The sequence below is a fragment of the Phyllostomus discolor genome, chromosome 4 (assembly GCF_004126475.2).
Source record: "Phyllostomus discolor isolate MPI-MPIP mPhyDis1 chromosome 4, mPhyDis1.pri.v3, whole genome shotgun sequence".
Lineage (NCBI taxonomy): Eukaryota > Metazoa > Chordata > Mammalia > Chiroptera > Phyllostomidae > Phyllostomus > Phyllostomus discolor.
The window spans coordinates 6,813,733-6,840,087 of NC_040906.2; the positions used below are offsets into that span (position 1 = coordinate 6,813,733).

Sequence of the window (26,355 nt, forward strand, 5' to 3'; positions counted from 1 at the left end):
CATTGTAATCCCAATGAAAACATCATATGTTTTGTGGAAACATAAAGGCTGATGGTAAAAAACAGATAAAAATAAGTGATGAGATGATTAACGAGCTACTACAATCATTTTCATCGAAAAGTGAAGTTTGGCTAATTTCTCACGGGAAGACGACAATGTAATATAAATCCTTAAATATTTTTCAGTATTTGCTGCCATATACCAAGCACAGTGTTTGGTACAAGTTGAGTGTTTTCCAAGGAACGTTCCACAGAACCTCAGTGTCTGAGACGCTCAGAGAAAAATGGGTTCCAGTCACATGCCCGGAGGAAAACCTCCATGCTGCAGTCTCCTCCTGGAGATTCACATTGCACAGGAGAACTTTAAAGGTTCTAAACATTTCCAGAGAAGAGAAGCAAATAGAGTTTTGTTTAACTCGACATTTTCCAGACTTATTTGATCATGAGACCTCTTAGAGAAACACTGGCCTAGAACTCTTTTTTTATATACATTTGATTCTCACCGTATCTGTGAAATAGCCAAGGGCTGAACTGTGCACTCTACAGATGAAGACATGGAACCTCTGGCAGGTGAAGATTTACACCAGGCCATACATCTAGCTACTAATACAGAATCTTTGATGCAAACTTAATTTTGCTGGGCAAAAAAATAAATAAAATCCAGGGCTTTCTTCGGGATAAAACACTACTTTCATGTGACCAGCATTTTAGAGATGGAATAAGCCTTAGTGATCTCTTAGACTAGTAACCTTATTATACGTTGACGAGGCAACTGGGGCCCAGACAAATTAAGTGCCTTGCCCCAGGTCAAGAGCGTGCAGACTGGCAGAAGGAATAAAAGGATCCATGACTCAGTGACTCCCAATTAAGTGCTCTACTGCCCCATATAATTAGGAGGCAAATCTGTGTCAATGCAGGGTGAAACCAAATTAACTGCCTAGACTGAGTAGGTGCTCATAGGTACTGAATGAACGATTTACCTAGAACAATACAGGAGCTATGTCAAGCTGTCATGTAATTTTGAAATGAGGACTCAGGAAGCATTTGATGACTGGGGTATAATATGGTAAAGCACTGAATATTGTTCTTTTAAGAAGCTTAATCACATTGTTTGCATTGTGTTATCCCCTCTCCTCTAAAAAGTGCCACATGCCACTTGAAAAATTAAAAAGGAATCGAAACTGGGGATTAAAAGCGATTTCACAACTCTGAAGGGGCACATCCTGGAGCATCACAGGCTGGAAATCACTTTTCTGAAGTGTGTCAGATATGAGCAACAGAAGAGTAATGCAGAGGATAAACACCTGGCAGAACCTGTAGGGCAGGGAAGGGTATGTTTACAGCAGGTGCTGTTGTCAGAAAGAGCTCAGGGGAAACCAAAATCCTCCTTGGGCAGGGTGGGGCTGAAAGTTCTAAAATGCAGTGAAGAAGGGGAAAACCTATCTTTTAACAGCAGGGAAAAGTAAGGACTGTGGGAGACAGCTGAAAAAGAGGAGGGTGGGTCAAGCCATAAACAAAAGAGTAACATACACAAATGCAAGTATAGTATTCTGCTGACTTTGGACTTTAAAAGCAGCAGCCGTTCTTTGTGTGTGAAAACATTTTGGTCATAGCTGGTGGCCATTGGGCAGAATGGACAAGGTAGCTTTGAAGTCTTGAGACAACATTCAGTTCCACCAGTGGGGAGGGTTCCATTAGACACAAGGAAAGAGTATGCAGATGCAAACCCGCCCCTTTTTCATCTCTGCTTTTTCATCTTCTCTATGTACGTGGCTCTTGGGGACCTTATGTGGGGGACAGACCTACAACAGAGCACAATTTAGAGGTTCCAGGGTTCCCTGGGAAATTATCATCACGACATCAAGTTGACTGCACCCTATTCAGCTCCCAAAATGTGCAATCTGGTGTCTACTTAATACAATTGCAATTTACTTGAGAAATTCTGTTTTCTAAGCTTTATTGGAGGGCAAATAAATCTATTTGGTGCACCGCTTTTGCTTTGTTTTATCCCCCACACATCTTTTTGTAAGCTTGTTAGTACAATCCCACACCCAAGAAGGCAAGAGAGGGTAATCCTTTAGTTTCTCAAAAATAATGATTACCTACATTAAAAACAAAAACAAATGCAAAAGTGTAAGATCAGAAGTTTCTAGAGACTAATGTCTCCTTAAAATTTCCCAAGTAAGCATTATGATCCATTTTACACCCCTCTAAATTTGTAAATTTACATGATGCCCCCCATCCCCAAAGAAAACACAGCAGGATCTTTGGTGACAACAGTTATTAGTAGTGCCTATCATTTAATGTGGGAGGTGGTGCTGGTGAAACTGGTAGAAGCTGGTGCACAGAGTAGGGCAACTTCTCTGAGTAAGAGTTATCCATTTTAAATCTTTATTGCTTTTCTCTGATTATAAAAATAAATGCTCATCATAGAAAAATTCAATCTTTCAGAAATAGGTAATGCAGAAAGTGAAAGCAATCGCTAAGAGCGAATCACTCCAGCTTTCCCTCCAATACTTATTTAAAACAAAATAAAACTGTAATTGTTTTTTAAATGGGATCATACCATGTTTAAGTCAGCAATTTGCCGTTCTTGGTTAAGATTTTATTTGGTCTACTGAATAAATATGAGATCCAGCATGTCATTTTTAAAAGGTTGCATAGTGCTTAAAAGTTTGCATAGTATTCTATAGAAAAGATAATTTTACAATTACTTTAATTTAGTGAATATTCCTGCTCACATATCTTGTGCACATGTGAAAGCATTGTTGGAGACAAAATCCTAGGTATGAATTTGCTGGGTCAACAGGTGCATGTATTAACATTTTCATTAGTCTGCATTTAAATTTTAAATCTTTAAAACTGGTTTGTAGCTTGAAACAGTATTGGCATAATTCTTTGTTGCAAAGTCTGTCAAAAGTCACCAAGTCTATAGTTTTCTTTAATTCCTTTTTCAGGAGTCACTGAGATAACAGTTTGCTGTCACAGGCTGGCATATAATCTCAGTTTTTCATAGCATTACAACTTTAAAGCATGCCAAAAAGATTTGCCATTTTTGGGGAGTGAGCTTTTGGATTTTTTTTTTTTCAGACAATATTAGCTTCAGGTATGTTTTGAGAGTTCTGAGTAGGATTTAGAAAGATAGGTAAAATAAGACTAGTCTATCACCCAATTCTTCTTCTTTCACATAGAACAGGAAGGTGCTCCTGGGACAACCACCTAGGTTATTAGCTGCAGGAGGCCATAACTGCCAACTCGCATCTACTTCACACATGGGTTCTATCTCTAGCAGCTTTCCAGTGTCTGTCACATCAAACCTCAGCCACCAATTCGACCACACTTTCATTTTAGGAGCACCCAGAAGACAGACTTTCAAGAACAAAATACTTGTGATAAATAGTACCCTCCTGGATCTCTCATTCTAAAGTGGTTTTTGCTTCCTCTGGACTCACAGATTTTAAAATGTGTGTGCTATTCATTAACTTGGCAATTTTCTTTGGGGACTTAAAAATATCCCTAGCCTAAATAAGACTACACACTAAATCTATAGTAAGAATAATTGGATCTTTGATTTAGAAGTAGTGTACTGATTTTTCTAAGCCTTTCCTCATTACAAAGATCAGGTTTGATCATTAAACTACACTGACCACAAGTTCTATTCTATAAGTCCCTTTCTCAAACAAAACAAAACAAACCCCAACAAAAACATGGCATCAAGTTGTTAATTGGGAATGCCTCTGTAAGCCTAAAAAATTTTTTTTAATGATACTGTATAAGCAAGATGGCAAAGGAAATATTTATGCACAACATTTATATTCTGGACTTTGCCAATTGTGGTATGACCCTAATAAGAGAGAGGTATCTGCCTTCAAATCCATGTCAAATATGCAGTTATTTGGTTTTAAAGCCAGTAAAAGTAAAAGCAGTAAGAAAGTATAAAAAAGGGAATCAAGAGTGAAAATTTATCTAAATGGGGGGGCATATTTTGGATAATACACAACATTTGAGGGAATAAAGGCAGAAAGTGTACAAGAATAAGTTTTAGACAGTTATTCCAGAAAAAAAGTCCATCTTATAAAACACATTCTAATTCTAGTCTTTTAGTACTTATTTATGTCAGACCAGCTCTTACTGGATGTTTGGTTTCCTGTGTTGAGACTTAGAAAAAATACCTTGTGGTTAGAAAATAGCATATTCTCAAGATAGATGACTGAAAAGACTATTTTTTGGCTTACTATTTTTTACAACAAATTTTACTTTAAAAAAGAGAATGAATTAATAGGATTTGAGATTAACTCTCGCTGGTAGAACTGTAGTAAATATATTTAATCTGCTTAAAAAAGAAAACGGATCATCTCTGGAAAGAATAGGGCCTAAAATAAAGAAGAGCTTTTGCTCTGTAGCAAAAAAAAAAAAGAAGAAGAAGAAGAAGAAGAAAAACTTAAGAATACTTGGGGGTGGGGTAGATTTCATGAAAGAGTAGTTAAAGAAAGGCATGTGCCCAAGTTGGACTAGAGAGCAAAGTCCGAACAACATCAACAACAGAGGCATTCTTGAGGAAAACTAATGCCGGGAGCGCCCCTATGGTTAATTAAAACAAAAAGGTAAACAAGTCTTCAACTTGCTGAGGCTTACACTAGAATACAGCACACTTGTAATACCAGATCCTCAAGAAAAAGTAGTGCTCAAATTTTTTTTAAAAGACACATTATAGAAAAAACTATAAACTATAAATTAGAATATTCTTGCTTGAGGTAAATAAAAATAAAAAAATACAGTAGAAATAGGGTAGGAAATTAATGGTTTCAATCCCTCAAGATAGAAAGTGAAGAACTGTCATGATCATACATCTTAAAGCAAATGATAAAGTCACTCCTAAAAACCGTACAAAAAAATTAAATTTAAACAACTAAAAAATTCCAATTAAATGTGTAAAAATTCCTGAAAAAATTTGGTTAAAAATTTAAGTTTGACAGATCATCACGTGGTAATATTAATATTACACATGTAATATTCATCAAGTTTAGATTAAAAACAAAATATATATTATTCCTATTTTAAAAGGTCTTTTGAAAGTACAAAAACCATTCATGGAAAAAAATGATGAAATATTCACTACCTACACCAAAACAAATACATACAAAGTTCTAAGTTTCATTTTACAGGAAGACCACCTATTAACGTGCAAGGTGCGTGAATAGATCTATCTCGGTGACAGGCGTAAGCTCGGCCAGGAATCACAAACGTGTTCCGAGTGGAGGCCCAGTTCAAGCCCATCATTTCCTGGGCACAATAAATCATCCAAAAGCCCACCTTCAACAGCTAAAGCTGTCATAAAAACAGGCCGATGGGTACTTTACTCCGACAATAACATAATCCTCGGTCTTATTGTTGTGCAGCAGATGTCATTATGGGTGGGGCCGACGCGCAGAGCAGCTGAAACATTTCTGTACCACCCCCCTCAATACTTTCAATGGGATAGCAGGGCTCCCAAAAGGTAAGGGCAAAGCTCTCGACGATTAGTTCCTACTAGAAATAAGGAAGTTCTGATGTGGCCGTGGTCCACGTAAAAACCACGATGAGGTTTTTAAAATCCCCCAGGTTTTTAAAATGTACCCTGGGAAAGAGATCGTCCCCTCTCCCCCTCCCCTCCCGGCTCCTCCTCGGGACACTTGGCTGAGTCTTTCTTTTCCTCCTTCCCACGCCGAGGTGAGGCTGCACGCAAGCCCGGGACGCCTGTTTTTCTCTTCGTGCCGAGGGAACTCTACGGGTAGGAGCCCCAGGTGGCAGGAAGGGAGAGGGCGGCGTGGTGGGGCAGTGGTGGGGGGGGTGGGCAAAGAAAGCTCGTCTGGGTCAAGCCGGTCTGGGGTTGGGAAGGGACAGGAGGGCCGCCAGGCGGACCCGAGGAGGCCGAGGTGACGAGGAAAATCTGCCGGCGCGGAGCTGGGACCGGCCGCTTCCGGCGGGCCCCGGTCATTCTCGGTCTAGCGCGCCTGGCGATCTGGACTCCAACAGGGCGGGCGGGTAGTAGAGAGGTTAAACCGCGGCTCGCACTTGCCTGGGTTCGGGTGACCAATAACTGGTAATAGTCTTTGCTCGGCGCTGGGCCTTGTCCTACAATTTCGAACAGAGTCTCCGGCAGCCACGACGCCATCTTGGGACGCCACCGTCGTCGCTAAGACAACCAGGAAGGGGCGGGGCTTGATTGGGGTCATGAGGCCAAAGCCCTAGTTTAAATCGAACCCCGGTTTTGAGCTAACAGGGGGTTTCTAACTAGGGGTGATGTCCCCTTTCCCAGGTGTCTCAGGGAACTCTGCTCCGTGAAATTTCTGCCTCAGGTCTCCGGTGACCCGAAGGGGAATTAGTTCCTGCTACCACGGAGGGGCGGGGGGTGACCCCGGCGGAGGGATATCAAGTGAAGCTTCATATTCCCCTTCCTGGTCCCTCGAAGGGATCGGGAGGAGATTGCAGGCCGCTGGGGAAGTCGATTCGGGCGTTGGGAGAGGGAGGGGCGATGTGATGGGCCGCGAGTAGGCAGCGGGGCCTGTCCCGCGGACGAGCCCGTCTGCGCAGCCGGAGGGAAAAGTAGTTCCCAGAGGGTGTTGGAATAGCGAGGAGGGAGGCGGCGCGGACGGAGGCGCACGCCGGCCGCGGTGCTGCGGCTCAGCTGATAATTGAAGGGACCCGAGGAGCCGCCGCCACCACCACCGCTGCCGCCGTCGGGGGGTGGGGGGAGCGAGTGGAAGTTATTGCCGCGCCACCGAGTCCGGACCGGAGACTTTGGGGCCAAACTAGGTAACTGAGGCGCAGTTGCGAGCGCTGGGGCCAGGCCTGGGGGGAGGGTGATGTGCTGAGATTGGGGGGGGGGGGGTTACGGGGTTGGGGGGGAGGAGCTCGAACAGAAAGTCCCAGGAAGCCCAGTTGTGTCAGCGCCGCGGCTCGGCCCCCGCTCGGCCTTCTCCCGGCGCCGGCGGCAGGACTGCGGAAGGACTGGGCCGGCCGGGGGTTGACTGGCGCGGCGCTCGAGGGAGACGGCGGCCGGAGGGACCCGGACCGTGGGGGAGCTGAGGGGGGCGGCCGGTGGGTGCCTCCTTCTGTCCTCCGCCATGAGGAGGGCCGTTCTCGGAGCCGGGGTGAGGCGTGCGGGTGTTAGGGAGCCCGGAGGGGGTGGGGGGGCCGGAAGTGGGCTCTGGAGCTTGGAGGGCGTCTAGGAAGAGAGAAAGTGGGGGGCCGGAAGTGCAGGTGGGGAGTGTGGAGACGGCAAGGGTTCCCCGGAAATGGGATGGGGGCCCGGAAACCGGGAGAGGGGAGGCTCCGGGGCCTGGGACGGCCCGGAAATGGAAACTAGGGAGCAGCTCGAGTGACAACAGTTGTGGGAAGCGGGGGTCAGAGGAGGTAGAGGCCGGAGTGACTTTAGACCGCAGTAAGGGGTTTCCTGCCAAGAGGGACGGTTGCGGGCGGGCGGGCGGGCTAGGCCGGAGACGGGGTCCGCGCTTGGCAGTTGTTTTAGTTGTGGGAAGTTGGAGCCGACGGGGATGACGACGAGACGGGCGTGAGCGTGCGGGCGGCGCGGGGGGCGAGCACGAAAAGAGGCCGAGAAACTTGGCGGAGAGGAGCGGAGCATCCTTCTCAATAGTTTAGCATGGGAATCGGGGGGAGGGGGTCCAGGACTTGGGGGGGGTGGTGGTGGACCGGTTGTCACTCCAACCGTTTATTAGCATTCAAAGCGAGTCAGGCGATTAATTTATTTATATGTGGATTACATAAAACCTATTATAACGTTTGTCCATTCAGTTCACCACCCTCTCCTCCTCTCTTCACAGTGAGTGGGTTTCTAGTTCAGAAACAAGTTACAGGGGAGATTGCAAAGTCTCAAACCCTGCCCTCCGTGTCGCTTGCCTTCCTCAGAATAAGAGAAAGGCTAAATTTTTGGAGGGGTAAATGAATGATTTTTAAAATATGCACATCGGGCGTTAAAATATGCACGTCGGGGGAAACTAATTTGAGACATTGAAACTCCTGCTGAGGCAGGGGAGGGAGTCAGTTACCCTCGTGTGGCGAGAAGAGAACGGAAGGGGCTGCTCCTAAACCCTTAAGGCAGATTTGTTTCTGATAAGGCTGTTGTCTGAGGGGAGGTTTAGCTTCAGCATCTCGTCTGGCTGTGGGTACAGTTCAATTGCTTCGTTCGTTAATTGGGGGAGGGACTCTTAATGTGCAAAACGTTGGTGTGTGCGTGGTGGGGGTGGGTGGGACGTTTAATAGTACAGGGAAATCGGTCCCGAGTGGACTTCCAGCTGCTCTCCTGCTTTCTCCCTTTCTGGTCGGCGTTCCCCGAGGTTGCCTGGACTGCCCAATCACCCGAACCCCGGGCTCGATTCTGTTTTGTAGGCCTTTTACTTGTTTGTGTAACTTTCTAGTCCTTTTCAGTCTCTTTAGATATTTTTGGCATTTCATTTTTTTAAAGACCCAGAAAGTTGAGGCTCAGAATCTCCTCTCTGAAAACAAAATAAAAATATATACAGGGTGGGAAGTTGAAAGAGCTATTGAGTGGGGTGAAAAACCGAGTCTCAGAACAAAGGTCCTAGTTGTTAGAGAAAAAGGCAAGAGGCCTGTGTGTGTCGCATTTACACAGGGGGTGAGAGGTTGGAGAAGGGGCCCAGTGAGTCTTGAGGAGTGGAATTAGCACAGGTTTAGAGACAGTAAATTGCAAAAGGTGTTAATGAGGCTTATGTTCATATTTACACCATGCAAAGAATATTAAGTGTGAATTTTAAACACAATTTCCAACCCTTTCGAACGTCTTTGCTTGTGTTTAGCCCCACAAATATTGAATTAATGTGGCTTTTGTATCATCTTTATGAGGTTGTTTGGAGAGTTTTTATTTTATTTATTTTAAGCTTAAGAGAGAACATTAACAGGATCGGGGTTTGTGGGCTTTGTCCACAACTGCCTTTCTATGAAAGTGCCCATATCCATAAGAATTGAAGAACTATAATTAAGATTATAATTTTTTCCATTTGCTTCCCAGTTTTTCAGGAGTTTGAGTGGCTTTTCAGTCTGCTCAGCTGACATTTAGTATTTAGTTTGTGTCCATAAACAGACTGTTTGTTTTAGTTTTGCATTCTCTAAAAGTTTCAGAACACTTTTGGCAGTTAGAGTTCCAGAAGGTGCTAAACTAAAACAATTATATTTTAAAAATGAAGAGGATACTAGGCCAGGGTAAAATCAGTGATTTCTAAGCAAAGTAAATTGGAAGTAATGTATACTGGTCCATTTTAACTTTTGAGTTTACTTTATCTAAGGTTTTGTGTTTCTATTTTAAAGACATCATCCTAGCAAAGAGACACAAAATGGCTTAGGAATTCATACCTTGCCAGTAAATGCCTGGTGTTGACCTTGAGCTACTCACTCATCTTATCAGGTCTCCAGTTATTTTATCTGTAAAATGGGAGTGGATAATCACTGTATTACCTCACTGGGTGGTTGTGAGACCCAGTGAATATAATGGCTCTGAAAAACTACAAAGTACTGAAGAAGTGTAAGATACTAGATTCAGAAAATTATATTACTTATTTTGAAGTCATTAATAAAAGATAGTAGTTTCTTATCATTAGTTGTGATTGGGGGAGGTTAGTGGTAGTTTGAAGATAAGAAGTTATAGTACTTTATAATTGTTGAAATTGTTGCTAAATTGGTAGGGGGTCTTGGGCCCAATTTCTGTTAAAATTATTTTTATTTTTCATTGCCATGCTAGATAATTTTTCACCATACAGCCTACTGAGTAAATTTGTTAATCCTTTTCAGAGAAATTTTAAACAAATTTCTTTACATTATTATTTTTTTTTTGGTCTGAGGGTTTTTTTTTTTTTTTTTTTTTGCCTAATCTCTTCACCTTTTAACTCAGCCTCCCATACCCCCTGAAGTCTGACAGCTGTCAGTTCTCTGTATCTTTGAGTCTATTTTGTTCATTTATTTTGTTCATTAGATTCCACTTTCATATAGATGAAATTATATGGTGTACAATACTTGTCTTTCCCTGACTGGCTTATTTCACTTAGCATAATACTCTCCAGGTCAGTTCATGCTGTTGCAAAAGGTAAGAGTCCCTCTACCTGCCCCGGCCTGCAAATATACCACAGCTGTTTCATCCGCTCATCTGTTGATGGGCACTTGGGTTGCCTCCACATCTTAGCAATTGTAAATAATGCTGCAGTGAACATAGGGGTGCATATATTCTTTTGAAATTAGTGTTTGGGGTTTTTTTTCAGATACATTCCCAGAAGTGGAATCTCTGGTTCATAAGACAGATCCATTTTTAATTTTTTGAGGAATCTCTATGCTGCTTCCTTCCACAGTGGCTTCACCAGTCTGCCTTCCTACCAGCAGTGCACTAGGGTTCCTGTTTCTCTACATCCTTGCCAATGCTGGTTGTTTTTTACTTTTTTTTTTAATTGAAAAATATGTACCTATCTTCGGTATGTGGCTCTTATGAAACAGACTTTCTAATGTCAGACATTTAAATTTTTCAATAGAATCTAAGAAGGTTTTCTATTTTTGTTTTAATTTTAAGTGGGTGGGTGGGGATCTTTTTGAGCAAATGTGGTAACAATTGCCCTTTTATTTTTCCCTGTTTGCCGAGGTAATTTGATGGACTCAAATTGAAAAAGTCATCTGCTTGTTGCTGCTTGTCTTCACTCTAGTTCTTGCTACTGCCAGCCTGACTTGCACTTTTCTCTTACTTAAATCACTTTAAGATCATTTCAACTTGGCCCTTCAAATCATTTCCTTAAAACTTTTTCTTGGTTGTGTTTATTTCTTGGTTGTGTAGATATGTTTCATTTTGGGATTATAGTGATAAATTTGTTGAAATGTGTTGCTTTGTTTTCATGACTGGACTATAGGCTTCCTGGGGCCATAATTTAATATCATTGTGTTTAGCATTGTGTTTAGCACTCATAAACCTGTTAGGAAATAATAACTTTCGGCCTTTTCACTCTAAACCAATAATGTTAGCCAAGTCTTCCCTACTATGCAACCAGTCTTCCTGCTTTGAAAGGATTTTGGACCAAACAGGTTCCTCAGGATGCTGTTTGGTTTAGTGATCATAGCCTTTTCATATCTTGGGACTACGGTGACGTTAGAGTACCTACTAGGTAGAGTGGTGGAGTAAGAATTTGGTGGGTATTATGCAATAAATATAATTTGTAGATTGTTATATAAACCTGGTGTTTGTTCTTAACATGTAATAGCTTTATGTTTGTATATTTTTTTATAGTGCTTATGTATAGTTCAAATAGCTGTTACAGATTTCTCAAAGGTACAAACAAAACCCCTAGCAATTGTTCTTTACAATCCCTGGTCTGCTACTTTACCCTACATATTAGGCACTTGCTGCTGAATCTGTCTCTTGTTTTTTATTTAAGTAAAATTTAACTTGGCTAATGTCCTGGATTTTTAAAAATGCAGTTTCCTTGTACACCTGAAACTTAGATAATGTTATTAACTGATACCACGCTCAGTACATTTAATTAAAAATGTAGTTCTTTAATTAAATCTAATATAATTTATTGATAGTTTCAGGTTATTGGCGAAAGTTGTGTCCATAATCACCATAGTTGCTCAGTTTATCTCGGAGGCCTTTTAGATTTTTGTTGTTGTTTTTGTAGTTTAATTAAAATGGATTGGCCAGAAATAGAAGGAACTTGTCTGTTACTAAGACTTAACTAGTTTCTTTTGAGTGTGCAGAAGCTGTTGGTCATAGTCAGTTTTATGGTTATACTTGAATTAAAATGTCATTCTAGTGGCCTAGAATAAAAAAGCTACCTGCTACTGTGTTCTTTCTTTAGTGAACACTGTTCAAGTGAGTATCTGATATGAAGGTAAAAGACTTGGATTCTAGTCCTGGCAATGCCTTTTCTATCTTTGGGGGATTGTTGTTTTTTTTTTTTTTATTTTTTAAGATTTTACTTATTTTTAGAGAGGGGAGGGAGAGAGAGAGAGAGAGAGAGATCAATGTGCAATTGCTGGGGGCTGTGGCCTGCAACCCAGGCATGTGCCCTGACTGGGAATCAAACCTGTGACACTTTGGTTCACAGCCTGCGCTCAATCCACTGAGCTATGCCAGCCAGGGCTATCTTTGTGTTCTTAGACAAATAATCTTTGTGAGTTTCAGGTGCCTAATCTGAAAAATGTGGCTTATTGCCATCTAGTCTAGAGTTAATTATCATTAATATGCTAAGCACTACATTTAGGAAATTTGGGTACAAAGATGGATTGAAACACAGGGCCCTTTCTTCGCTGCTTCTTGGAGCATTGACCATCCCCTCATTTGGTAACACCCTTCCACCTAGAACATTCTTCTATTATATTATGTAGGTATTCTACTTGAAAATATTTGAGTGTACAGTAGTATTCTGTAGCCGATTATTAATTCCTTGAAGTGCATGACCCATAATAATTCTTTAAGTCATTATTGAAGAAATAAAGGTTGCAAGAATAAGTGATACTGTAAGTGAAAGTATTTTGTAGTGATTTAGTGTCCTGTTTGTTTTGATAAATATTTTGGATTGTTAATGCTAAAAAGTTTTGGGGAGTTTTCTTTTTTATCTGAATATATTTTAGAGAGTACAAGTTTTTTTATCATACGTAATTTAAAAAATTAGGGTGAGCCATTTCATATTCTTTGTCCATTATTTACATAAAATAGCTGATAATAGCTGATAAAATAGCTGATTTAAATGCTACATTGAGGACCTAAATATGTTTTGATGCAGTGTGCATATTTCTTAAATATAAGATTGTGTTTTTACATCATTTTAGTTTATCATCTTTGTTTTTTATTTATTTTATAAATGTGGTGTTATTACCCATACAGGATTTTGAAGGCTCTTTCTAAGCTGAAATGTCTATCAACAAGCCTTCAAGATTTGAAATTACAGCATTTCAGTATTTAGAATCAGCTTGTTGAAATTGTCATAACCAATGAGTTAGTTCTGTCCTGACTTCAAAACTCTTACTCGTGGGGAGGGATGGGTGGGAGGGCTGGAATGGAAGTGGAGGGCAGAAAACTGTACTTGAACAATGATTAAAATAAAATTTAAAAACAAAAAACAAAAACCACAAAACTTACTCCACCCGTGGGCAGCAGTCTGAATAAATTGATGTACCTTGTGCTATCTTCTTAAGGTCAAATTAACTCATTTTTGAAGTCCTACTGGTAATTGTGTGATGCCCTGGAAACCCAGAGTGAGTTTTACAGGTAGCTCATCTGAAATTCACTGTTGAGTTGTAATTTAAGCAGCTTTGTGTCCTTAGAGAGCAGGTTCATGGAGATCATGTAAAGGGCCTCCCGATCCCCTTTTTAAAATTTTTGAAAAACAAATGTTTGTAGTCACTTTGTAAATAGCAAATATATGAAAATGCTACAACTTATGCTGTGGCCTGAGTATTTGGTAATCCTGTTTTATACCTTGGCTGCATGTAGTCAGATTGAGCTGCTTGTTCCTGTCTGAACAAACCCAGGAAACTTCAGCACACCCAAGTTTGATACCCCTTCACAATTTACGTCTCTTTAACACTATATGTACATTGTCTTCCAGTTACTTGTGTATAAACATTTTACTCTTCTCTCCTCTACTCTTTTCTAAGGCATTTTATTTGTTGCATCTATGGCATTCACAGTCTGCCTTATACAATTCGTTGTTTACATCTTCTTTACTAGATCTTTGGCTTCTTGGGGTAGAGGTCTCATTCTTCTGTCCCTATGGTGGCTGGCACAAGACCTAATGCATTGTACATAATAAGTGGCAGGGGTAGACTTTGTTTTGGTGACATGTTGAGAAACTATATTGTGAAACTAATATTAGCATCTTATGACAGTTTACTCTCAGCCTGCTTATTTTATATTTTCCGGGTTTGGTATCTGAGTGTAGGATCCTAGTTTATATAAATTTCTCTGAATTAGGCTCATTAAATATCAGCTACTTAAAGGATTGTTAAGGCACTAGACTACTTGAGTAAGTTGGTTACCCCAGGTTTAACATTTGGGGCTTAGGTTTATTAGTAGATGAAAGTTTATTTACCAATGCCTGTTAAGTGCTTGCCATGTACCAAGACTGGGCTGGGAGGAATACAAAAGGAACTGCGGATGTAGTTCTTGTTTTCTGAGTTCTGTTAATGTTTTATTTAGTTGATAATCTCTTATCTTGTCTAACTTGTTAACTATATATAGTGTAGTGTGTAGCATAGAGAAGTATTCTGTAAGTATTCTAAATGCAGGTTTCCTGCATTTTGAAAACCTGATAATGAGAATCTAAGAAACAGATGAATTAGGGTTCAATGTTTGACTTGACTGAATTATTGGCAGTGCCTTCATTATACAAATATTTCATCAGCAACTTGTGTGTGCATTTCTGGTTCCATACTAGGCCTGCCTTTTTGGAGAGTGCTGAGGAGAAGTAAGAGATTTATAAAATGAGATCTCTTACGTTGAAGTGTACTTTATTACAGATGAATTCAAATTATGACAACATACAACAGAAGTGTAAAGTTGAGTAGTTGAGTTTTGTACGGTGGGTACTCTGAGGTTTAGAGAGAGATTCAATCCTGGGTTGAAGATTCTGAGGAAGACTTAGGGAGAGGAGGGACTTGAACTGACCCTGTTTGCGTAGGTACAGAAGAATGGGGAGCTTAAAGATCTACGTAGTTGTGGCGAGGGTCTAACGGTAAGAAAAACTGGATCTCTGGAGTAGAGTCCACATTGATGAAATAACAGGAAATTTGGACCGGCATTATTGAGGTTCTTAAATGGAAGATTAAGAAATTAGATTTAACAGGTAGATGTTAAATTTATTGTTAATCCCTGAATAAGGAAAGATGACATGAACAAGTTACAAAAATAATTTCTAAATGACCTGAAAGGAAAAACAAGTGCTTTTAGATCTTATTTATGTGTGTATGAAATTACTTCCCTTTTTGCATTGCAGATAAGGTTTTTTTGTGGTAAGTTTTGGACCTATAATAGCAGTGGAGGCAAAACTTGTTCAGTTTTCCTGTGTAATAGTTAAAATAGTTTTGTTCAGTAAGCAGGAACTGGTTAAGTGTCTAATGACTCCCACTGCTCCTCAGTTCAGTCACAGGATTCTTCTTTAAAGGAAGCTGGCAATCACATTCAACTCTTAATTCAGAGGTTTTTTTCTTAAATTTAGGACACTGAGAATTACTATGATTTTTTGTGAGTAACATAGTAATTTGTTAATCTTATAGAAAAAAGTTTTGCTTAGCAAAAGTGAAGTGTGGTTTAAGTGTTCACATACCTTCATTTACTTTTTAAAATACATTTTATTATATTACTACAGTTGTCCCAATTTTTCCTTTGTCCCCTTCCACCTGGTACCCCCATTTCCTCTGGTGTTCCCTACTTACTTCATGTCCCTGGGTCATGCATATAAGTTCTTTAGCTACTCCATTTCCTATGCTATTCTTAACATCCCTCTGTCTATTCTGTAACTACCAATTTGTACTTCTTAATCCCTGCACCTTTTCCTCCTCTTCTCCCCTTTCCCTGTCCCAAGTGATAACCCTCCAAATGATCTCCATATCTATGATTCTGCTTTTGTTCTGATTGTTTCCTAGTTTGTTTTTTAGATTCAGTTGTTAATAGCTGTGAATTTATTGCCATTTTAATGTTTATAGTTTTCATCTTTTTCTTAAATAAGTCCCTTTAACATTTTATGTAACAAGGGCTTGGTAATGATGAACTCCTTTAGCTTTATCTACCCTTCCATCTAAATGATAGCTTTGCTGGATAGAGTTATTCTTGGATGTAGGTCCTTGCCTTTCATGACTTTGAATATTTCTTGCCAGCCCCTTCTTGCCTGCAGTGTTTCTTTTGAGAAATCAGGTGACAGTCTTATGGGAACTACCCTGTAGGTAGCTAACTGTTTTTCTCTCACTGTTTTTAAGATCCTATCTTTGGCATTTTAATTATGATGTGTCTTGGTGTGATCCTCTTTCTGTCTGCCTTGTTTGGGACTCTGTGCTTCCTAGAATTGTATGTCTACTTCCTTCATCAAATTAGGGAAGTTTTCTTTCATTATTTTTTCAAATAAGTTTTCAATTTCTCTCTTTTCTCCTTCCAGCCGTGATTCAGATGTTGGTGCGTTTGAAGTCCCAGAGGCTTCTTAGTTTATCCTTGTTTTTTTGGATTCTTTTTTCTTCTTGCTGTTCTGATTGAATGTTTATTCTTTATGTTCCAGATCATTGGTTTGATTCTTGGTTTCATGCACTCCACTGTTGGTTACCCATATATTGTTCTTTATTTCATGTAGTGTAAACTTCATTTCTGCTTGATTTTATGCTGTTGAAGCACCCAGTGAGTTACTTGAGCATCTTAATAACCATTGTTTTGAACTCTGCATCTGAGATACTATAATTTTTGAACCATAAGACGCACCTAGGTTTTAGAGGAGGAAAATGGGGAAAAAAATTTTTTGAAGCAAAAAATGTGGTAAAATAATAACATAAATAACAGTATGTTTCACCAAAATAAATGTAAACAGAACTCAGCAACAGCATTAACAACCATTCTTCCTTTCAAATTTGGAGGGGGGGGTAGTGTGCCTTATAGTCTGAGAAATACGGTAAGCAGTTGCTTATCTCCATTTCGGTCAGTTCTTTTCCTGGAGTTCTGGTCTGTTCTTGCATTTGGGCCCCATATCTTTGTCTCCTTATTTTAGCAGGCTCCCTGTGTGTTTTTGTGTATTAGGTAGTGCTGCTATGACTCCCTCTCTTAGTAGCGTAGCTTATTGTAGAAAAGTGCACAGGTAAGTTAGATAGGGTGGAGCCTTAGGTAATCACCAGGGAGCAGCAACCTGTGTGAACCAGATTGATTGAGTCATGTTGAGGTTGACAGAGTCTTAGATATGGTGTGACTCTGTGTGGGGGAGGGCTCAGAAAGGGGACAATGCTGCTACCTGGCCTCTGGAGTTTTGTCTGGGAGGAAGCTGTCCCCTGGCACTTCCCGTGATGCCAAACACTTCAGTTTCTCCTGGTATGCTACTGGTGCCCTTCCAGTTGCTGCTACGGTACTGGAGCCCAGAGGAAATGAGTAGGTACAAGCCCTAAGTCTGTTGTGGGCCTTTTAAGAAGAGACATCAGAGAGTCCCACAGTTTCTTCTGCTACCCCAACCACCTGTTTTTTACAGCCAGAATTTATGGAGACTTAACTTGACCTGACACTGGAACCCTGGGCTGGGTGGTCTGGTGTAGGGCTGGGATCCCTCACTCATGAGGTCCTTTCTGATTTTTATACACCAGATGTGGGTGTGGGACTGCCTGTTCCACATCTACCTGTCTCCGCCCCTCCAACAGGTCTGGATGAATGAATTTTTAATTATTTTGCTGTCAGACTCCATACAGCTCAATTTTCTGAGGATTCTTGGTGATGGTGGTTTTGTAGTTGAATTGTAATTTTTGCTGTGGTTGTGCAAGGAGGCAGGCCATGTTTCCCTACACCTCCATCTTGACCAGAAGTCTGTTTATATATTTTTAGAAAGTGAAAGTTAGTATTACCTACCTTAATCAAGTTAAATATTTTTTAACATATTTTTATTTATTTTTAGAGAGGGGAAGGGAAGGAGAGAGGAAGAGAAACGTCACGTGTGTTTGCCTCTCACATGGTCCCCACACTAGGGACCTGGCCTGCAACCCAGGCATGTGCCCTGACTGGGAATAGAACCGGCAACCCTTTGGTTTGCAGCTCACACTCAATCTACTGAGCTACACCAGCCAGGGCTCAAGTTAAATATTTTAATTCTAGTTGATGCTATACTAGACTTTGTTATCCCTTTTACTTTTATAAAAGTACATACAATAGTACTTTAAAAATGGGAAATGAGGTTAGATGGTGGCTGAAGGGAAAATAAAGAAAAGAGAATAACTTCTCATTCAGGAGTCTAGTAACCATAACATTTACCTCTCCTTAGTAGCTTTTGTTTCTAGTGTGTTCTTGTAGACTTTGCTGACTGCATTTTCAATTAATTTGATTCTTCCTTGTGTGGAGATAGCAGAGATGCAAGCTGTTAATGCAAGTTTATGACTTAACACCTTTGAAGGTTGCAGTCCCAAAGTTGTGGGGTTTTGTGGACTTTAGAATAAAAACATCTGTGAAATCTGTGTATATTACTGCTACAACAGGCAATAGTGCCTGTTTTTCTACAAGACAGGCAGCTTCCCCCCTTTTTTGCCTTTATGAATCAGATACTTCCATTTCTTACCCACCTAGAAAAAAAAATAGTCTCCAGAGATAATTTGACCTATCTCGAGCCCTCCTTCCCATACCCAAAAGCATTTGTGCCCTTCTCTTAGTAAGTGGCAATAATTAGTCTGAACTTGGAGAAGATTCAGTAGTTGTTAACTTTGTGATCAGACCTGTTTGCTAAATATTTCTCAACTGTCATGAGGAACTTTAGTGTTTGTTTTCACATTTAGACTTCAAAATACTTTTCTTAGAAAACTTGATTGTTAATTGCAGAGTTCATCTTTCTTACTCTACTCTTCATCCTGTCTTTTGAAAAGTTTTGCCCTTCCAGTTGCTGCTGCTATGAGGTAAGACTTGGGGAATTTCAGCCTTTGGTGTGGTGCACTGTAAAATAATCTGCCTCTGCTGCTGCTTCTAACCATCTAGTATTACTTTTCAGTTGCCGGTGTATTAGGCCATGCCATTTTTTCCAGGTATCTTCTCATTGCACAAACTAAGTACTAGTGAGAGAAATTACTGAAGAGATAAGCCATCATTTGGGATCTTCATTGTAACACCTGCTTTAAATGATAATTTATATTTCTTGAATCAGCTAAGGAATTGGTAAACTTAATGTTTGCTGGAATAGCAGCATTTCTCTCTTGTGGGGTGGGCCTTCTACATCATTCCTGTGTTTACTTACTTTTAGCTTTTTAATGCTTTGCTGCTTGTAACTAAAATTCATAATTGCACAAATAACTTTTGAGAGTTTATATTTAGAGAAACTTAACACTTTTTTAGTATGTCTGCTGAGTTTAAAATTTTAATTCAGTAGTTAAAGGGTTTGGGAAGTTTCTCTATAACCTCAGAGAGGTTTAAAGTTAGGAATGGTTTACTCTGTAGTTCTAAGGAATGTAAAGTCAGGAATTTACTAAAACAGTGGTTCTAAAAATTCTGCAATTCTGTTTTAGGGGATAGTATTATCGAGGTGAAGAAATTATTTTGGTTTCAGCAACTGCTGCATTTTTTTTTTGAAGATGTTGCTTGAAGTGCATTACCAATAATCTTATACCTAGAAAACCAGTAAGACATCTCTGCTCTTACTGAAATTAGTCTGAAGTTAGCAATGGAGATCGAATTAATGTGTATGAACAATAAGCAAGTGGTATATATTATTATACATCCAAGAGCACTTTTTATTTCAGGTTCTAGTTCTATATTTGAGATTATGAAATATATTTTTTATATATATATAAAACTAATTTTATAGTCTCATAGGGAAGGTGATAAACTTGAGACCAAAATTAACCATAAAAACTATTAAATGAAATTCTGAGACATTAGTCGGATGTCTCATCAGGTGACCAGCTGTTTGTAATAGAGAATATGGTAAAAATGTTACCAAGGTATTTCTCAGAATAGTTATATTATCTGCATTCATGAATACTTGACCACGTTGAATTTCTTAATTCCTTGTTACCTTTCTGATGTGTTTTCCTGTAAGTATATATAATATACTTTAATAGTAATCTAGATCGGTCCATTGGTATGAGAGGTTAATGGGATTAGAATAATAAAAGACTTTATAAATAATAATAACAACAAGTAATTCAGCAAGTAATCTCTGGAATCTTTCCCTTCCCTGAGTGGTCCTTTACATAGGTTAGCAGTCTCCAGGGGGCTGGAATGGAGGTAGATAGAATGGAAATATATAATGAGTTAGACATTCTAAACAGAGTGTGACCAGGGCGGATGAGAGTCTATCAGAAGAGGCTGTACTCTTTCTGTGGCAGAGGATAGTTAAATGTACTGAGTAAATATATTTTGCATTCTGTTTATTTCTATGGCTTTTAAATGAGTTTTTTTGCCCCATATCTTTACATAGGATTATCATATTCTTCCTATGCTTTGAATATCCCTGGGTTATCCATAAACTCAATTGGAGTAATAGGAAAAATGAGTATAGTGGAAAATAACACAGAAGTATTGCTAGGTAGCTGAGGTGGCTAGGAAAGGACCAGAGCCAGAAAAATCCCAATTAAGGGCTTTTATTCAACGCTGGGCACTTTGATCCAGCAGGCCGAGTCCCAAGGGAGTGCAGCCCTAGGGGAAAGGGTAGAAGGGCTTTTAAGGTGTGTAGCAGACCCCCGGGGGAGGGTGAGTCACCCTGCTGATCTGTTCCAGGTGTCCTGGGTACAGGATCAGGGAAGGCTGATTCTGCAGAAAGCAGGAGGGAGCGGGGAGGGGCCAGTGAGGATTCAACTGGTTTCTGGCAGAATTGCTGCAGCATTTCCTAGTTGCTTCTGACATGGGGAATCGCCTGGTCAGGTGTTTAGCTGGTGATGTATACCTTTGTTCCAGCATAGATCTGTGGGTTAGGTCCGTGTCCCAGTATATTCTAACAAGTACAATCCCATTAGTATCAATGAATACATGTATTTGAACATTTTATTTTTAAATTTTAAAGTGGGCATTGTTTATTATATAACTTTAGTTTTCGTGGAAAAATTTGGTTTTCCATGGCTATACACATTTACAGATTTGAAGGCTATGGGCGTTGAAGCCAGGCTTGTGCATTTAAACAAGTTCCTCCATATTTTAGCTGTGTGATCTTGGGCAGGTCATATACACTGTGAGGCTTAGTTTACTTGGGTGTAAAATGGTTGCTGTTAGGATCTTGTATAAATAGTATATACTTGGTAAATTGTAGCTATTGCTATTTTTGTTTATTTTCATGAAAATGTATATTGTATAGTTTAGAGGAGAGTTTATAAAATATCATCCTTAAAATGGGTCAGCAAACTCTTTACAAGATGCCAGATAGTAAATATTTTCGTATTTTCAAGTCATGCAGTCCCCCTTAGAACTTACTGTGCTCTGACAGGGCAAAAGCTGCTATGGGCTATGTTCTAATTAAACTTTTCTACAACGTGAAGTTGGTGGGTCAGATTTGGCCTGTTGGTTTTAGTTTGCCAACCTCTGCTCTAGAATATTACTTACTGCCTTTACTTGGTTCAAAGGAATTTGAAGTGCCTTTTTCTGTTTTAAAGACAATGTGATGCTATCTACTTGGTAAAGGAGTTTAGTGTACGTGCCTGGCCTAAGAGCTATGACTGGGATTCAGTAGCTCTAACAGTATATCCCTGTGACCTTGGGTAAATCACTTTATTTCGGCTTCAGCTTCCCCATCTGTAAAGTGGGAATAAGAATACCACCTATATGCTAGGTTTGTTAGGATTAAAATAGTTAATGTATAAAACTTTAAGAACAATGCCTGATACAGGATAAATAAATGCTCAGTGTGTTTTGTCTATTGTTAGCAACTGTTCTTTTTGAGAGGAAGCATTTTTATTTTCCTTTTTTTTTAAATTTAAATTATTTTATTGTTGTTCAATTACATTTGTCTGGATATTGTCCCCACCTATTTTCCTTTCTTTTATTGATAGCCTGTCTAAAAAGGCAGGTTCAAGATGGTGGATTTCTCCGATACCATGTTGGAATTACTTGAATGGTAGTATTTTAGAATTGGAAAGAGATTATTTGAGAGAGTGTTGGTGGACTCTGCAGCAAGATGGACTTGTGTTCTAGTGTCCTAGCTGTTAGGCCACAGGCAATTTACTAAATGTGTAAATTACAGAAAATACAGACTTAATGGGATTCCTTTGAGTTTTTAATGAAAGTGAAATCTTAGTGCAGTGGTTCACAGTTAAGTAATCAAATAGTAGTTGCTATTTTTTATTAGAATAATGGCTCTTAGAAGTTGTTTAATAGTAGCTTTTATCTGATAATTCTTTTAAACGATGACTTAGTTTTACAGTTGATATGAATGTGTAAAATTACAGGCAACAGTGTGTGAATTTGTTATTTTTAAGATGTTATAATTTAGGTGTTCAGTAAATTTAATGGACAGTTAAAATGCAGCTTTAATGATCAAAAGGAAAAATATCCTTGACCTGGATTAACATGTATTTTGAAAACTTTTGGGAAGCAGTTTCTACATTCGACCCAGGTTCAGAGGTTTTTATTATCATTGCTCATACTTTAAATAAGTAGGTCAGGTTGAATACATGATATGGCTTACCTTTTTTGATATCTTTTTGACACTATTATTTCAGACTTATAAAATGTAAAACTAGTGTAAGGAATATCCCATATTCCCCTTACCCATTTGCAAGGTAACTGTTTTGTTAGACAGTAAGTTTGTTTTTTCTAATCAGTAAGAATCTTTGTTTATTTTTTAAAGAAATACATGTGGTAAAATCTGGAAAAAGGTCAATACAGTGAACACATTTTTTTTCCCATATGGCTCTTTACCAGTCATTATACACTTGTGGACTTTTCAGAGAGATGTGAATGCATGGTACTGCATTATTCTGAACTCTTGGCCATTATTACTGAACATTATTATACTGAGCCTTAAGGCCCTCGTTGGTACTTGGGCACTCCTAAGTGGTCCTGCTTGCTAATGGTCTGTGTACAGTGAATGTGCCTGTGCTTCTGCCCCTTACTAGTTAGGTGGGCTTGGGTATGTTTAGGGACTGTGTGTGCCATTCCCTACCCCTCCACCCCCCCAATTTTTAATACAGGTTGAGCTGCAAAACTGTTTTCTAGAATTGTGTAAGGTGTGAGGAGGTAAGTTCAGAGTGAAAGAAGTCCTGTGTCACATGGCATTGAGTGTGTTAATTCTAATAGCTCAAAGGTATTTTAAAAAGTATATTCTCAGCACTTAGTTGAGGGGCTCAAAATACAGCCTTCTTAACTAAATACTTTTAACCTCTTTTTTCTGAGAGTAATGAAATAAGTGAGGGCCTTCTTTTGTGAGGGCAGCAAGTGAGGGCCTGTTGTGTGCCAGGGCCTGTTTTGTACACCTACTTTTGCCCCACCCTGTATTGTACGAAAATCTAATGCCCTTAACTTATAGCATATAGTATCTTCTGTTTTCCTAAATGCCCTCCTTTCCTTTGCCTGCCATTTCTTAGTAATGATTCCTTTATCTGTACTTGCCCGCTTGAAGAATCTTAGGTGAAAGGACTTAAACATTTTTCAGAATAAACTTTGAATAGTCTGTTCTTTTTGAAAGAATAGTTTCAGATTTACAGAAAAGTTACAGAGAAAGTTACCTATACTCCTCACACAGTTTCCTTTTCCTTCAGATCTTAAATTAGTATGATTTATTTGACTCAACTAATGAACCAGTATTGACACTTTACCACCTGTATTTTATTGGATTTCCTTAGTTTTTACCTCATGTCTTTCTGTTCCAGGATTCCATCTAACATGCCTGCCACATTACATTTAGTGAGCAATATTTAAAACCTTGTAATTTTTGAGGCATGTATTTCTGATTATGGAGTGATAGTTAAAATTCAAATAAAGAAAAATATAAAATTAAGAACCATTTATAATCTCACCACTTGATAATAACCACTGTAGACATTTTTGTATTTTTTTATAGCTTTGTTTTATTTATTTTTTAAGGATTTTATTTATTTATTTTTAGATAGGGGAGTAGGGAGAGAGGGAGAGAAACATTGATGCATGGCCACCTCTTGAGTACCCCCCCACTGGGGACCTGGCCTGCAACCCAGGCATGTGCCCTGACCAGAATCAAACCAGCGACCCTTTGATTCACAGGCTGGAGCTCAATCCATTGAGCCACACTGGCCAGGGCACAGCTTTGTTGTAATAAAAATGGGTGTATAATATATGTTTTCCTTGTGTTATTATATGATGAACATTTTCCTATTACATTGTTCTTTATTAATGTTTGATTTATATTTACTTAGCCATAATTTATCTACTCTTTTAATCCTTTGTTAGATTTTTACAGAACTATTACTGATAGTACTTAAAGGAACAGCCTGGTATCAAAAGCCAAATTTTTATTTTTTAAAAAAGGTTTTATTTATTTAATTTTAGAGAGGGGAGGAAGGGAGAAAAAGAGGGAGAGGAACATCATGTGTAGTTGCCTTTTGTGCGCTTCCTACTGAGGACCTGGCCTGCAACCCAGGCATGTGTCCTGATTGGGAATTGAACCAGCAACCCTTTGGTTTGCAGGCTGGCACTCACTCCACTGAGCCACACCAACCAGGGCTAAAGCCAACCTTTTAAATGAGGTATTATCCTCCTTTATCTTCTGTACTAACTTGGGAAGTGTTCTAGTATTTGTTTGAGGGATATATTTGTGTGCTTGTGGCAGTCCATGGGAAGAGTCCAAAGGCTCCCTATGACGCATAAGGTCCTATCTTGACTACGTCTCTGTCATCATCTCCTACTTCTTTCATTGGCTCTTGCTGCCTGGAATGCTCCTTTAGGTCTTACATGGCTGTCTTCTCATGCATGAGGCTCAGATGTTAGCCCTCAAAGAGGCCTTAGTTGATCACCCTCTCCGTAATCTTTTATCTGATAGAAACATTTCACCTGCAAGTAATAGAAAACTTGACTAACAGGGCTTTCAAAGATTGGGGTTTATTTCTCATCCGTTGTAGTTCAGCGGCACAATGGTCCCAATGAGGACCAGGCTCTGTGTGTTTCACCTCTGCCATTGTTGGCAAGTGGTTCTCTTGGACACCAGATAACTAGCATGAAGTTATTATGCCCATCTGATTTGAGGCAGGAAGAGAAAATGTGGTCTTTTTTTTTTTTTTTTTTAACCCGGAATGCAGAAGTATTCCTAGAGGATTCCTAGAATATCTGATCATACCTCCTATTGGGGAGAACTAGGTCATGCCTCTGGCAAGAATAAGAGTAACGGTACTTTTGTCTTTTAAATTCTTTTGATATGTCGCTCATAAGAGATGCCCTATTTTGTATCACCATTATATTTGTAGATATAGGTATGCAACTGAAATTTCACAAGCAATACTTAATCATGTCTGCTATTTTCTGTTTTCTATTTTATTTGAAATTTCTGGTTATGACCTTTAAGTCTGAGAATTCTTAACCTTTTTTGTGGTGTGGACCCTTTAGTAGTCTGAAGCTGTGGACTGCTCAGAATAGTAGTTTTAAACTCATGGAATAAATGCATAAGACAAAAATCCTAAATATATCAGAGTGTTGAAATCCAGCTCTCAAACTGTTAAACTAGTTTGTTATAAAATGGTAATACATTTATTAATTAGCACTTTCAATAATCTAGCAGCTGTTCAAAGTAGTGATAGTGTAAATAATATTTGGGGGTATCTCCAGGAATTGTAAGGTGATAGATATGATAATATCTGTGATTTCTCTTGGTTCAAAGTCAAAGGTACTGCCAGTAATGTTGTGGTTTGTTGCTTGTTCATGATAGAAGGGAATGATAAATTTCAATGAGAGATTATTGAAATTATTTTTAAAAGTATACTGATTTTAGAGAGAAGGGGAAGGAAAAGAAAGAGAAACCTTGATTTGTTGTTCCTCTTTATTTTTTATTTTTTTTTTAAAAGATTTATTTTTAGAGAGAGGGGAAGGGAAGAAGAAAAGGAGAGAAACATGAATGTGTGGTTGCCCCTCAGTGCGCCTCCCACTGGGGACCTGGTCCACAACCCAGGCATGTGCCCTGACTGGGAATTGAACCAGCGACCTTGGTTCACAGGCTGGCCTGGCACTCATTTCACTAAGCCACACCAGCCATGGCATTGGTTGGTTCTTGTATGTGCCTTTACTAGGGATTGAACCCGAAACCTTGGTGTATCAGGACACTATTCTGAATTACTGTTAGGCTGAAATTATTATTATTTTTATTATTATTATTTAAATTGTATTTATTTTTAGAGAGGAGAGGGGAAGGGTAAAAGAGAGGGAGAGAAATATCAATATGTGGTTTCTTGTCATGCGCCCCCACCTGGGACCCTGGGCTGCCACCCAGGCATGTGCCCTGACTGGGAATTGAACCAGTGACCCTTTGGTTTGCAGCCCAGCGCTCAGTTCCTTGAGCAACACCAGCCAGGGTTGAAATTAATTTTTTTAATCGAAGTTCATGAACTCCTGATTACGAATCCCTGGACTAAACTGGTATCAAGGCTCTCCATTTGTAGTTTGAGAAGAATACTGGCTTTAGTCCCATCATGATTCATCCCCAAGGGCCAGGGGTAAAGGCCCCTACTTCCTCAGAGGAGAAGGGACTTGTACCTCCTCTAA

At 39.5% G+C, this 26,355-nt stretch overlaps 2 protein-coding genes across 28 annotated transcripts in view; one reads left to right on the plus strand and one right to left on the minus strand.

The window, feature by feature from the left end:
• Positions 1-6,374, minus strand: part of FBXO36 (F-box protein 36) — a 70,510-nt gene extending 64,136 nt beyond the window's left edge. The window contains exon 1 of one of the 2 annotated variants that reach the window (XM_028508446.2): positions 6,058-6,363. In XM_028508446.2, coding sequence (XP_028364247.1) covers positions 6,058-6,153 — 96 coding nt within the window. In that variant the 5' untranslated portion in view covers positions 6,154-6,363. Of the gene's footprint in view, positions 1-6,057 lie in introns of both variants that reach the window. The other variant, XM_036022749.1, reaches the window with a different exon arrangement.
• TRIP12 (thyroid hormone receptor interactor 12) overlaps positions 5,434-26,355 on the plus strand; it is a 144,359-nt gene continuing 123,437 nt past the window's right edge. For 9 of the 26 annotated variants that reach the window (XM_036022746.1, XM_036022742.1, XM_028508430.2 and 6 more), the window contains exon 1: positions 6,496-6,794. The gene's annotated coding sequence lies outside the window, so the exon portion shown is untranslated. Of the gene's footprint in view, positions 5,497-5,663; positions 5,770-6,387; positions 6,795-7,006; positions 7,133-7,238; positions 7,423-26,355 lie in introns of those variants that run through there. The other 17 variants (XM_036022734.1, XM_036022744.1, XM_036022735.1 and 14 more) reach the window with 15 other exon arrangements.